Genomic DNA, 12,684 nt, shown 5'->3' on the forward strand with positions numbered 1-12,684 from the left:
CAGACAGACAGACAGACAGACAGACAGACAGACAGACAGACAGACAGACAGACAGACAGACAGACAGACAGACAGACAGACAGACAGACAGACAGACAGACAGACAGACAGAGAGAGAGAGAGAGAGAGAGAGAGAGAGAGAGAGAGAGAGAGAGAGAGAGAGAGAGAGAGAGAGAGAGAGAGAGAGAGAGCGAACTGAAAATAAAAAAATAAAAACTCCCATCCTTGTAAATTGGATTTGGCCCTGCCTTAACCTCGGCCCCTCTCTGTGTTGTGTGTGCTCCGGGGGCCAGGGGGCTAATTTAATTTGTTGCATAGAAGGATGGGGGAGTGGGTAAAAGACCGTCTGTCAGCCTGAAAGCCACATTTTGCACTTCAGAAGACCTACTGTAGCAAGTGGGAGAGGGGCAGGGTTCAGCAACTGGAGACACCAGCTTGCACACTAACAACCACGTACTGACATTTGACTCATATTCAAATAATGCAATGATACGGCTGGCCACTGTGTACACACGCGCACGCGCGCGCGCGCACACACACACACACACACACACACACACACACACACACACACACACACACACACACGATTTGTTCCATGAGTCCAGTTTTACCAAGAACACAGACAAGACATGCACCACTGCTGACAAACACTAACAGACCTGTGCTGTCGGTTCATGGCAGCCACCATGAGAGGAGTCCAGCCCAGTCGGTGACGGTGATTGGGATCCACCCCGGCACGTAGCAGCCTGATGGAAAACAAAAAAAAATTGCAAAGCTTTTCTCTCATGCAAACGAAACACACATCAGCCCTCAATAGAAATAAAAGCAACACTGGCTGACACAAAAAACAATTCTGAGCTGCTCTAAAATGTAATGTTCTTCACCAATGACTGAAACTGAGATTCACTTTAAAACAAAGCATCCAAGTAGTGCACAAAACCAATTTCTCTGGAAAATCAAAATAAATAAGAGCTCTGACTGGGTAGCTGTACATGTGAAAGCGCTTGACTTGTACCCACAAACCTTGGATCTGGACTGGTGCATAAGCAAAACATTTGCCTCTGTGCTACTAAGACAGGTGTGTGTTGAGTTCTGTGCCTGAGGGTATGACATCAGGTTATTAAGTGGCATAGTGTGTGTATGTGTGTGTGTGAGCTATCTGTCCGTCCCATCTTGAGCTCAGAAGGCAACGAGTGTGCCTGTTTACAGTCAACACAGTGGCCTCGGCTCTGCTGGCGGTGTCTTCACTGTCCTTTAAGGTCTGGGTTAGAGAAATGGACTCTGCACATATGGTTTCTGAGTGTGTGGCCCGTTTCAGTTTTTTCACCTCACAGCTGCTTTCTCAACTTCCTGCTTAAATTACAAGTCCACAGAGACCCTGTGAGGTATCAAGCCAGACAACTTTGATTCCTGTGCTTGATGATGATTAAAGTGCAGGTCAAGATTTCACCTAGCATTAAGAGCCAACCATTTTTTTAAATTTAATTTTTATTTAGTTTTTAAATAATATCACTATATATTTTCATACAATGACACTTTTCCTTTTCCAGCTGTATCTATACATTCTTCACATTGACTTTCAAATATTAAGCAGAACGAAAAAGATCCACTCCAAAGTAAATTAATAGCCAGTAAATTAATAGACTCCACCGCTGAGTAAATATATATTTTTGGAGCCTTAATAAATATATTATTTGCTCCATATGGTAGATATCCCACACCTTTTGTACGCCCCCCCCCACATATAAGTTGTATATGGGGGGGGGTCTGGTTTCATCCATTAAATCGTAATACACTTCAGGGCTGCTGTAAGTAATATTCCTCGGAGATATTTCTTAGACCTCCCCTCTAAACCATCAGGTATTACTGCCAGTAGTGCCACCATAGGATCTTGTGGGATATTCTGCTGGAACAGTTCTTTAAGAGCATCAAATGCCTCTTTCCAAAAGACATGTAACTTAGGGCATAACCAAAATATGTGAGTATAATTTCCAACTTGTGCTCCACAGTTTCTCCAACATGAACTGGTGTGTGTTGGACCCATCTTTGACACTATCTCTGGCATTCGAAAATATCTAGTGATTACTTTCCGTTTAAATTCCCTCCATGTGAATTTGTCACTAGGTTTGCTTCTGTGCATATTTCCTTCCAGGTATCTTGTGTTATATTCATGTTTAATTGTGATTCCCACCTCTGCTTTATATTTAAAGAGCTATCTTGGTTCATAGACAAAAAGATTTGACATAGTTTACAAATTAATCTCCTCTCTCCATCTCCCATTTGCAATTCAATTAGATAATTTTCAATTGGGGTAGATTTTATGAGTTTTTCCCATTCTTTGTGTGTAGTAAGGAAATGTTTTATTTGAAAATATCTGAAGAAATCTGCTCTAGGGAGAGTTAATTAATTTTTTAACTGTTCAAATGTCTTAAGATTGCCCTTGTTCAATATCTGATGCAATTTAATTAAGCCATGTTCTGACCATTTTTTAAACCCTGTATCTAAATTGTTAGGCATAAAGGTCTTCATATATCTAATACTTGTTAGCGGTGAGATTGTTTTAGGTAGTCATTATGCTGATTGTATTTTTTCCCCCATATTTCTAAGGTAATTGCAGTCCATTGTCCCATTTCTTTTATAGGGGCATCAAAAAATGGTAGAATGTGCAAACGCTCTGAACACATCCTTTTTTCAATATTAAGCCAGTGTGTATGTGTACTATCCTGGATCCACATTAGCAAGGACTTCATCTGTGTGGCCCAAAAGTAATATCTTAAGTTAGGAAGTTTAAGCCCCCCATCTGGCTTAGGTAGCTGTAATGTTTTAAGCCTAATTCTTGGGCGCTTTCTTTGCCGTATGAACTGAGAAATCACTTTATCCAGATTATCAAAAGTAGATTACTAATACACCGAATTATTTTCTTATAACTGGCATCATAAAGGTTTTGTACAGAATTGGGGATGTACGTACCGAGATACTTAATACTATCTTTGGACCTTTTAAACCCACTCTGGAGTTATATATTTTTTTGTGTTCTGCCATCAATATCCACGACTTCTGTTTTTCCCACATTGATTTTGTATCCTGAATAATCCATAATGAGAAATAAGTTTCTTTAGGCGTGGTATTGTTGTTGTTGGTCCTGTTAAATATAGCAGCACATCATCTGCATAAAGGGATAATTTATGCTCTTCTTTATTTATTTCAATTCCTTTTATGTCGTTATCATCTCTAATGAGCTGTACTAACGGTTCAATGCTAATGGAATACAGGAGGGGCAAAAGAGGGCAGCCCTGTCTACATAAATCTCTCTGCTCTATACCCATGAACTTTGATAGCAGCCTGTGGATCTGAATAAATTGTTCGTATCCAGCTTATGAAATTGGGGTCAAATTTAAACCATTTTAGTGTTTGAAATAAGTATTGCCATGAGACACGATCAAAGGCCTTTTGGGCATCTAATGATATGATTATTGCTTCTTTTTCCTCATCCTTTTGATGGGGCATTATATTAAGTAATCTTCTGATATTATCTCCATTGTATCTTCCAGTAATAAAACCAGTCTGATCAGGATGGAGAATTTGGGTGATAATTTTACTGACCCGCCTAGCCAAAATTGCTGTTAAAATGCGTAAGTCTCCATTCAATAGTGATATTGGCCTATAGGATTGGCATTTAGTAGGGTCTTTACCCTCCTTATGTATTACCACTATGGTTGCTTCTCTCCAGGAGGGGGCCTAAACTTTTAACTCAAATGCATGATGGTACGTTTTTAATAACAAGGGGAATAACATGTCTTTAAAGGTTTTGTAAAACTCATTAATAAATCCGTCTGGTCCTGGACTTTTATTATTTTTCAAAGTGGAGATCACCTGCTTAATTTCCCTTTCCTTGACTGGTTCATCTAATTCCTTAGCCATGGATTCTGCTAATTCTGTCAATTTTATGTCTTTTAGAAATGTTTCAAGTTGTGTATCCTCAGTGCAGGTGTCTTGAGTTATTATATAGGGATGTGTAAAACTGCAAAAGATTCTGCTATCTCATCTGGTTTAGTGTGGAATTTGGAGTTCTTGGAATTAATTCTATGCACTATGTTAGATGATTGCTGTTTTTTCAATCTAAATGTCAATAATCTACTTGCTTTGTTACCATATTCATAATATTGCTGGTTAGTGAATCTTAAGCTTCCCTCAATCTTCTCTGATAACAAGCTGTTAAGTTCTCTACAGGTCGCATTAAGAGTTCTAATAAGACTAGGTGAGGTGGTTCGTTCATGTTGTTTTTCTAAATCCCTTATTTTACCCTCCAATTCCCTCTGTTTGGCATCCTTTTTCCTTTTCTTAGCACATGTAAATGAAATGATGTGACCCCTGATACACGCTTTAGCACAATCCCACAATATAAGAGGTGATGTTTCTGGTGAGGTATTGGTATCTAAATAGTTATTAAGCTCTGTCGTGATAAAGGTGGTAAATTCTTTATCATTAAGGAGGGACGCATTAAGTCCCCATTGTTTTGAGGTTGGTCTATGACCTACATCCCACAAAAGTACGACAGGTGAATGGTCAGAGATAGTAATGGGTAATATTTCTATGTCCACTACTCTATGCAACTCTGACTTAGGGGTGAAAAAGTAATCAATCCTAGAACAGGATGCATGTCTACATGAATAGTATGTAAAATCCCTGTTTCTTGGAAATGTACTTCTTCAGACATCCAAAAGGCCCAATTCAAGAGCTTGGTGTTTAAGCATTTTGCTCATTTTGGGGAGGGGAGCTTCCGATGCGGGTTGTCTATCCATGTGCTGTGACAAAACACAGTTTAAATCCCCTCCCATCAATAAAAGTCCAGAGCTATACTGTATTACATTGTTCAAGATTGTTTTGATAAATCCAGGTTCATCTTCGTTCGGTGCATATACATTTATAAAGGATACTTCAGTACCATCAATCAATCCATTTACCAAAATATATCTCCCCTCATTGTCTTTATGTATTAATATTGGTGTGAAATTGATTTGTCTATGTATCAGGATTGATACTCCCCTTTTCCTCCCTGACTAGTGTGAAGAATAGCTTACTTTGTCTGCCCAGAACTTTTTAAGCGTATCATGTTTACCATCAGAAAGATGGGTTTCCTGTAGAAATGCTATCTGACAATTCACTTGTCTCAATTGGTTTAGAACTTTCTTTCTCTTGATGGGGCTATGAAGACCACTAATATTATAGCTTATAATTTTAAGTGATCCCATTAATTGCAGTTTATAATTTGTATTTTGATCCCTTGATGATGGTAATGTATAACTAGTATGTTTTTGTGGCATGAGAAAGGGTATTGGATAAAAAAAAATAAACAAAAAGGAGTGGATTAAACAAAATCTTCGCAATACAGCAGTACTATACATTCTCGTTTTTAGAAAAGGCCATTTAAAAGCCTAGATAAAGAAATAGTGTGGTGGTCTCGTTGGAGACCAGCAGGATCAGAACTAGTAAAACAACAGAACAGTTACAACTTAAACTCACTGTCATGCGAGGTGGGGTAGTGGGACCTGGTCCCAGGCTGCAAAATTAACAAGCAGCAAAGGGTACAGTCTAGAATCTAGATAGAATTTGACTGTATTTATGTGTGCTAAGCTATAAAAGACATCAGCTGTTATTCAGGCTGGAAACTTAATGTGCTACTCCTGATGTTAAAAAAACACGACCCGAACTGACATTGAGACGTCACATCGCTCCAACACCGTTGTGGAGTTGGGGGTTTTGAAAAGAAGGTGTTTCTTATCTCCACTGCATCAGAACAGACACACCCGACACTCCATTGCTTCTATACACTGAACCAAAGCACTTAACACATCTGTAACTGGATGACTGGTTGGTTGCCCGTCTGCCCGCTTTAATGCACTCCCACCTACGCCATCTGCCACACTGGGACAGGTAACCCAAACCTGCACTTTGGAGACACACTTGGATAAGCGCAAAATATGTGTATGCACATTATGTATAGGGACACATGTTCCCAATGACACACAGACATGTGCATACAAGAGTGCTGAAGTGCTCACGAATGAAGACGAAGGGAGAGAAAATGGACATGGTCACACTGTCAACAGAGAGGCTGTACCTTGTTTGCACACACTTGCACACATACTGTTGACTACCACATGCTGACATGGATGACATTTCAACCCAGCACAAGTGTGCAAAGTGATTAAGATGCCTCTTGCATGGCATATAGGTGTGTGTTCATGTGTAGTTGTAGACATAGCTTTACTAGTACTCGGTATAGAAGCGCTGAATTTACACAGCACTTTACAATGTCTTATAAGTCCAGAGGGTTCCTCATGTGCCGGTAACAATGCAACATAGAAATGAGTGATATTCCAACATCCATCCTGAGAACCCTATAATAATATTTATCCCCAGCCTTCGGCATGTGAGTGACCCTTCTCACTCAAGTACACAGATGACAGTCAACAGTGTTGCACTTGTAGCCTAGTCATGCACATACACATACGAGTGCTCACAGAACACACGCCCACAAGCACAAGCACCAATTTCAGGGCGGCAAACGCCAAATTTCCCTTTAAATCTACAGTTAGCAGTAACGATATATGTCTTTCTCACTTCTCCTAAAATGGTCTCCTGCATAAGCACATGCTTTCACATCTTCACCCACAGCCGCAGCAGTCACCCTTCTGCCACACCCGTTCTGGCTGACTGGTCTGGGGGTGCTGGGAAACCATAGGGGAGTGTGTTTGAGTTTAAGATCAGCCCCAATATGTGTGCGTGCGTGTGTGTGTGCGTGTGTGTGTGTATGTGTGTGTGTTGAAATGGTGTTAGGATACTCCAAATAGTGGGTAAACATGCATTCGGAGGGGGGAAAAGACGGGGAAAGGTGACTCAGACAAAAAGAGAGGATACAAAATAGGGCGGACAGAAACTGGGTAATCCTCACTCTCTCCTCCCTCTGTCAAACATGGATTGAAGGTCGTGATGCACCATCTAGTGGCTGTTAACAGAACTACAGCCAAAGTGACGTAACGGGTGCTTTCGTAACAGCAGATGATCCAGTAGGTTCTGGTACATGGTCCCAGCAGGTGATCTCTGACTATATGGGGTCAGCTTTATTTCTTCTCTTTTTTATCTTATCCCCAGTTTTGCGCATAATCCATTAAAATGATACGAGAAAACTGACATCACCAATGCTATACTGCAATAAGTTTCCCGGCTGAAAGCAAATGACCATTCTTCATTCAAACATCGGGTAAATAGATACAGAATGACAGACTGAGTTTATCTTTAACTTGGGGCCTAGTCTGATAACCACTACATTCTGGAGCAGTGGTCACATGTCAGCTTTTTGACCTTCTGGCAACAAACTTTATTTTTACACTTCATATAGGAAGACCTTGTATTGAACTATACAAGCCGTTCTCAGCAGTGATCCACTTGATCAGCCGTTATTGTTCCCTCAAATTTCATTCAATTTTTACAGATTGAAACAGAAGGAACTTGAATTTTTAAAAAGGATGCCGCCCATTTAATCCATCGCCTGCACTTTAAAGACAGTGGCATATCCAACATTGTCACAGAGAGCTGCCATTACTTGTCCGCTATAGTGAGACCTTAACTAAAAAAAAGGTGAGGGTGAACGCTTCACGTGTAAATATTGATTTCTTTCTATTTGATATTCGAATATAAATCAAATTGGTCGCTTGTATTGCTGGCTTGCCATACTTGCGTTGCAAAGTCCGTGCCATGTGAAGGAGGGCTTGAACGTCTATGGACCAGGAGAGGTTGAACTTCTACAGCCCTTATTATTATTATTATATTATATTATCACTATTATTATTATTATGGCCCTGTGATGGACTGGCGGTCTGTCCAGGGTGTCTCCCTGTCTGCCACCCAATGACTGCTGCCACTTATCTCGATTGGGATAAGTGGCTTGGATAATGGATGGATGGATGAATGGATGGATTATATTCATGAACAAAGCCATTCTGGGGATGCCCCCATCACACCAATGTGTTTGTGAGTCAGACCTGCAAAGCTCAATGCAGTCTGGGATCCCAAGTCTCTGGTTTGTTTGCGGTATCTTAAGTTGGAACTCAGCTTTGAAAAAAAAAAAGCATGCATGGTGGCTGCCCCCTCTACTTTGAATGCTTTGCAAAAGGATGTAAAACTGACGGACGTCTTTACTTTTACTGTCGGAGAACCTCTCTGGAACATGCCAATGCCTTTCGTGAGATGCTTGTTATACTGTATGATTTTATACTTCCCCACATCTCCCCTGTCTTTATTTCACTTTCTTCATCCGATTTGCTCCTCTCCTCCTTCCATTACTCATTTCCCCTCCCTCTATCCTTCCTAATCTTATCTTACCTTGTGCTGTATGAGCTGTCCTGTCTGCAGCCCTGTTTCTTGCTGCTGCCTTGACCAGCCCCGCATGAAAATTAGGTTTTGAATCTTGGCGGGATTTTATACCCAATTAAATGAAGGTTAATAGAAAACAAGTATTAGTACAAGGCTACAATTTCTTTCTTGTGGGGCTGTGTGTTCATATGCATACATTTTTAACTTGTTTATTTAGGATCAATGACGTCATGTACGGTGGTCTAAATGCTAAAATAGTTTAGATGTGGGCAGTTATAGGCATTGATTTTTCTGCTGTCTAAGAAATCTATACATGTTCGGTCTAAAAAATGTAGTAATTTCACGGAAAGTCTCTTCCCGAACACTGATAGCAGGAGTCACATGTACACTGAAAATTCAAATCAAATAGTTTCACGTTACCCACAATCAGAGTTCCCACTCTTTTAAAGAAATCATTTTCCAGGACTTTTCAAGGATTTTGCCCCCCATGCTTGTATACACATAGCCATTCCTCACTGAAGGTCATGTTATTCAGTATTAACCATCAGTGGAAACCCCTGTGGATTGTGTCACAGAACATACCATCCAAACTTCAAACCGATGTGTCTAAAAACATGGCTAAAAATAAATGATCTGAAATACTATGCTGAAAATACTCAATCTTAGTGGGTAAAAATTTATAACCTAATTTTATCATTTTCCATGACCTCATTTTCCAGATGATTTCAATGACTGAAAAACTAGTCTATACATTTCCAGGATGCATGGGAACCCCCCCCCCCACACACACACACACAATCTCCCTGCCGAGACACCCATCCCACTACAGAGGCGTCTTCTACTACTACTACTACTACTACTTTTGGTTGCTCCTGTTAGGGGTCAACACAGCGGATCATTCGTTTCCATCTCTTCCTGTCCTCTGTATCTTCCTCTGTCACACCAGCCACCTGCATGTCCTCTCTCACGACATCCATAAACCTCCTTTTTGGCCTTCCTCTTTTCCTCTTGCCTGGCAGCTCCATATTCAGCATCCTTCTCCCAGCATCTCTCCTCCACACATGGCCAAGCCATCTCAATCTTGCTTCTCTTGCTTTGTCTCCAAACCGTCCAACCTGAGCTGTCCCTCTAATATACTCGTTCCTAATCCAGTTCTTCTTCGACACCTTCAATGAAAATCTTAGCATCTTCAGCTCTACCACCTCCAGCTCCACCTTCTGTCTTTTCGTCAGTGCCACAGTCTCCAAACCATATAACATAGCTGGTCTCTCTACCATCTTGTAAACCTTCCCTCTAACTCTTGCTGGTACCCTTCTGTCGCAAATCCCACCTGACACGCTTCTCCACCCACTCCACCCTGCCTGCACTCTCTTCTTAGGAAACTACAGAGGAGTATATTTGAATAAGGAGTAGCATAATAGTGATGGGTGTGTGTGTGTGTGTGTGTAGTACCTGGTCACATCTTCAGAATTATTGGTTCTTGCAGCCTCCAGGAGTGCATCACCTTTCAGTGAAGAAAGAAGAGACCAAGTTAAATTGTCTGTATTTTATATAGAGCTTTTCTAGCTGCCACAGTCAGTCAAAGTGCTTTACATTTAATGCCTCACACACACACACACACTCCGAGCCGAGGCTCGAACCAGCAACCCTCCAGTTACCAGACAACCCGCTGCACCTCCTGAGCTCTTGCCGTCCCTGACTTAAAAGTGATAAATGAAAGGAGGTTAATTACTTTCACAGGTACTCTGGCCAGTGAGTGACCAGTCACCCAGACACGTCTACGTGCCTGTTCAAATACACACCGAAGCAGGTAAACGTTTACCCTTATTATCCGAGTCCTTCTTCAGGCAGAACGCCACGGCTGCGGCGGACAACACCCCGGCACAAGCCGCTCCGTGGGAGCCGGGTCCTCCATCTCGGGACCGGCTCTCTCCTCCACCTCTCTGAGCGCTGCCCTCCCAGTACTGATTGCCATCGCGCCCCCTGTTGGCCAAAGCAGCCCAGGAGCTGCGGCGATTCTCGAGGTTGCTGAGCCACCTAGCCGCGAGGTGGTGGTACTGCACACTGGGATTGACGGCGGGGACTTGAGCTCCGTCGACCAAAACGCCTCTCCTGGAGACCCAGGAGGCGGACACGACGGAGCTGCGGTTGGCTTCCGCCGGCGTCTCACGGATGCCGCGGCTACACGCGTCACCGGAACCTGCTTGGGGCAGGCGGCTGCGGGGTGAAAGGCTGCGCGACCTTCGCATGAACAGCCTGGTCGGAATTGACGTCAACATGGCGACGAACTCACCGGTCTTCGACAGTAATTCCGTATCGCAACGAGTCTACACACAGGACGGCCCTGGGTCGCTAGTCGTCCGCGGTGGCCCGGCCCAGCAGCGGTACAAGGAGCCGAGCTGAGGTTGACATGACTGTGAAACGAAAACAATTAGGGCGGCGCGGCGCGGCGCGGCGTTGGATGTCGCTAGAACGCGCAAGGCTTTCTGGGAAATGTAGTTTCACGCGAGCACTTTCCGCGTTCCGCCGTAACAGGACAGCCGGTGCGCATCTACGGGTTTCCATTGACTTCTCCATTGTATGTATTGTGCTAAAGTGCAAAGGACTGTCACTTAGATGGGGGTTGTGTGTAGGGGGGTGGTGGTGGTGGGGGTGTCTTTTTGTCAAAATTATTTCTCTTTCGATAGCGGTCAGCCGCCAGATGACGCCAAATTCAAGCGCAGCAAAGAACATGGCTGAAAAGCGCAGCATTAGATTACATGGCCAGTATAATAATAATAATAATAATAATAATACATTTTATTTATGGGCACCTTTCAGACAGCTCAAGGACACCGTACAGAACACAGTTAAAAAAACAAAAAAAACAAAACAAGCAGCACTGTATAAGACGGCATAAAATCAAAACAAGCAGGGTAGACAATAGAAAGTTAATACAACAGATAAGTATAAAATCATCATCTGCACAAACCTCAACGAAGTGTGGATCAGACTGAATATGCCAGTTTGAAAATGTACGTTTTGAGACGGGATTTGAGGGTTGAGAGAGAGTCAATGTTGCGGATGTCTTGTGGGAGAGTTCCATGGGGGGGGGGGGGCAGAACGACTGAAGGCTCTAGACCCCATGATAGTCAAGCGGGCCAATGGTGTTGTGAGTTGGAGAGCAGAAGAGGATCTGAGAGTGCGGGAGGGAGTGTGGATGTGAAGGAGTTCAGAAAGCTATGAAGGAGCTAGGTTATTAAGGGCCTTAAAGGAAAGAAGCAGTATCTTGAAGTCAGTAGAGTATTTAACAGGGAGCCAATGGAGCTGCTGAAGAACAGGAGTGATATGATCTACAGAAGGCGTTTTGGTAATGATAAGGGCAGCTGAATTCTGGACCAATTGAAGTTTATGAAGGCACTTGAAGAGAAGACCAAAGGGAATAGAATTTCAGTAGTCAATACGGGATGTAACCAGGACGTGAATGAGTATGGCGGGTACTGTTAGGTGTAAGTGACAGGCGAAGACGATTAATATTGTTTAGGTGGAAGTATGCAGACCAAGTAAGATTGTTGATGTGAGCTTCAAAAGATAATGTGCTGTCCAAGATGACACCCAGACTCTGAACGTGAGGCGATGGAGGAACTATAGAATTGTCAATCATTAGGGAAAAACTATCAGGTTTAGATGAAGTAGATTTAGTGCCTACTAAAATACTAAATGGAAACATGATCTGCTGTGGCAACCCCTAACGGGAGCAGCCGAAAGAAGTAGTAGTAGTAGTAGTAGTAGTAGTAGTAGTAGTAGTAGTAGATTTAGTACCTACTAAGAGGACCTCGGTTTAATCACTATTAAGTTTGAGGTAGTGGTATGAAAACCAGGATTTAATTTATAGTAAGTAGTCAGAAAGGGAAGTGGGTGGAAGAGTGGAGGTAGGCTTGGTGAATAGATAAAGGGTGTCATCCGCGTAGCAGTGAAATTGAATGTCAAATTTCCTGAAAAGGTGGCCTGAAAATGTGGTAACAGGTAAATAATAAATAGGAGGGGTCCCAATACAGAGCCCTGGGGAACACCAGCAGTAACAGGAAAGGACTGTGATCTCAGTTTTTTAAGTTGAACAAACTGAGTGCGGCCAGAGAGATATGATCTAAACCAGTCAAGGGGGTGCCAGTTATTCCAATAGAAGCTAATCTCTCTAGAAGGATGTTATGTGAGACGGTATCAAAGGCTGCACTCATGTCAAGAAGGACAAGTATGGTTAAGAGACCAGAGTCATCCAGGCTCTGGTCATTCCCGGCTGAACTACAGCAACTCCCTCCTTGCTGG

The 12,684-nt window shown here is 42.5% G+C and overlaps 1 protein-coding gene across 2 annotated transcripts in view; it reads right to left on the minus strand.

The window, feature by feature from the left end:
* Positions 1 to 10,790, minus strand: part of clpb (ClpB family mitochondrial disaggregase) — a 49,787-nt gene extending 38,997 nt beyond the window's left edge. For both annotated transcript variants that reach the window (XM_056283377.1, XM_056283376.1), the window contains exons 1-3: positions 10,202 to 10,790; positions 9,832 to 9,883; positions 663 to 749 (exon numbers count right to left, since the gene is read on the minus strand). In XM_056283377.1, coding sequence (XP_056139352.1) covers positions 663 to 749; positions 9,832 to 9,883; positions 10,202 to 10,658 — 596 coding nt within the window. In that variant the 5' untranslated portion in view covers positions 10,659 to 10,790. The remainder of the gene's footprint in view (positions 1 to 662; positions 750 to 9,831; positions 9,884 to 10,201) is intronic.
* Positions 10,791 to 12,684: the final 1,894 nt, after the last annotated feature.

Source organism: Lampris incognitus, chromosome 7 (assembly GCF_029633865.1).
Source record: "Lampris incognitus isolate fLamInc1 chromosome 7, fLamInc1.hap2, whole genome shotgun sequence".
NCBI lineage: Eukaryota > Metazoa > Chordata > Actinopteri > Lampriformes > Lampridae > Lampris > Lampris incognitus.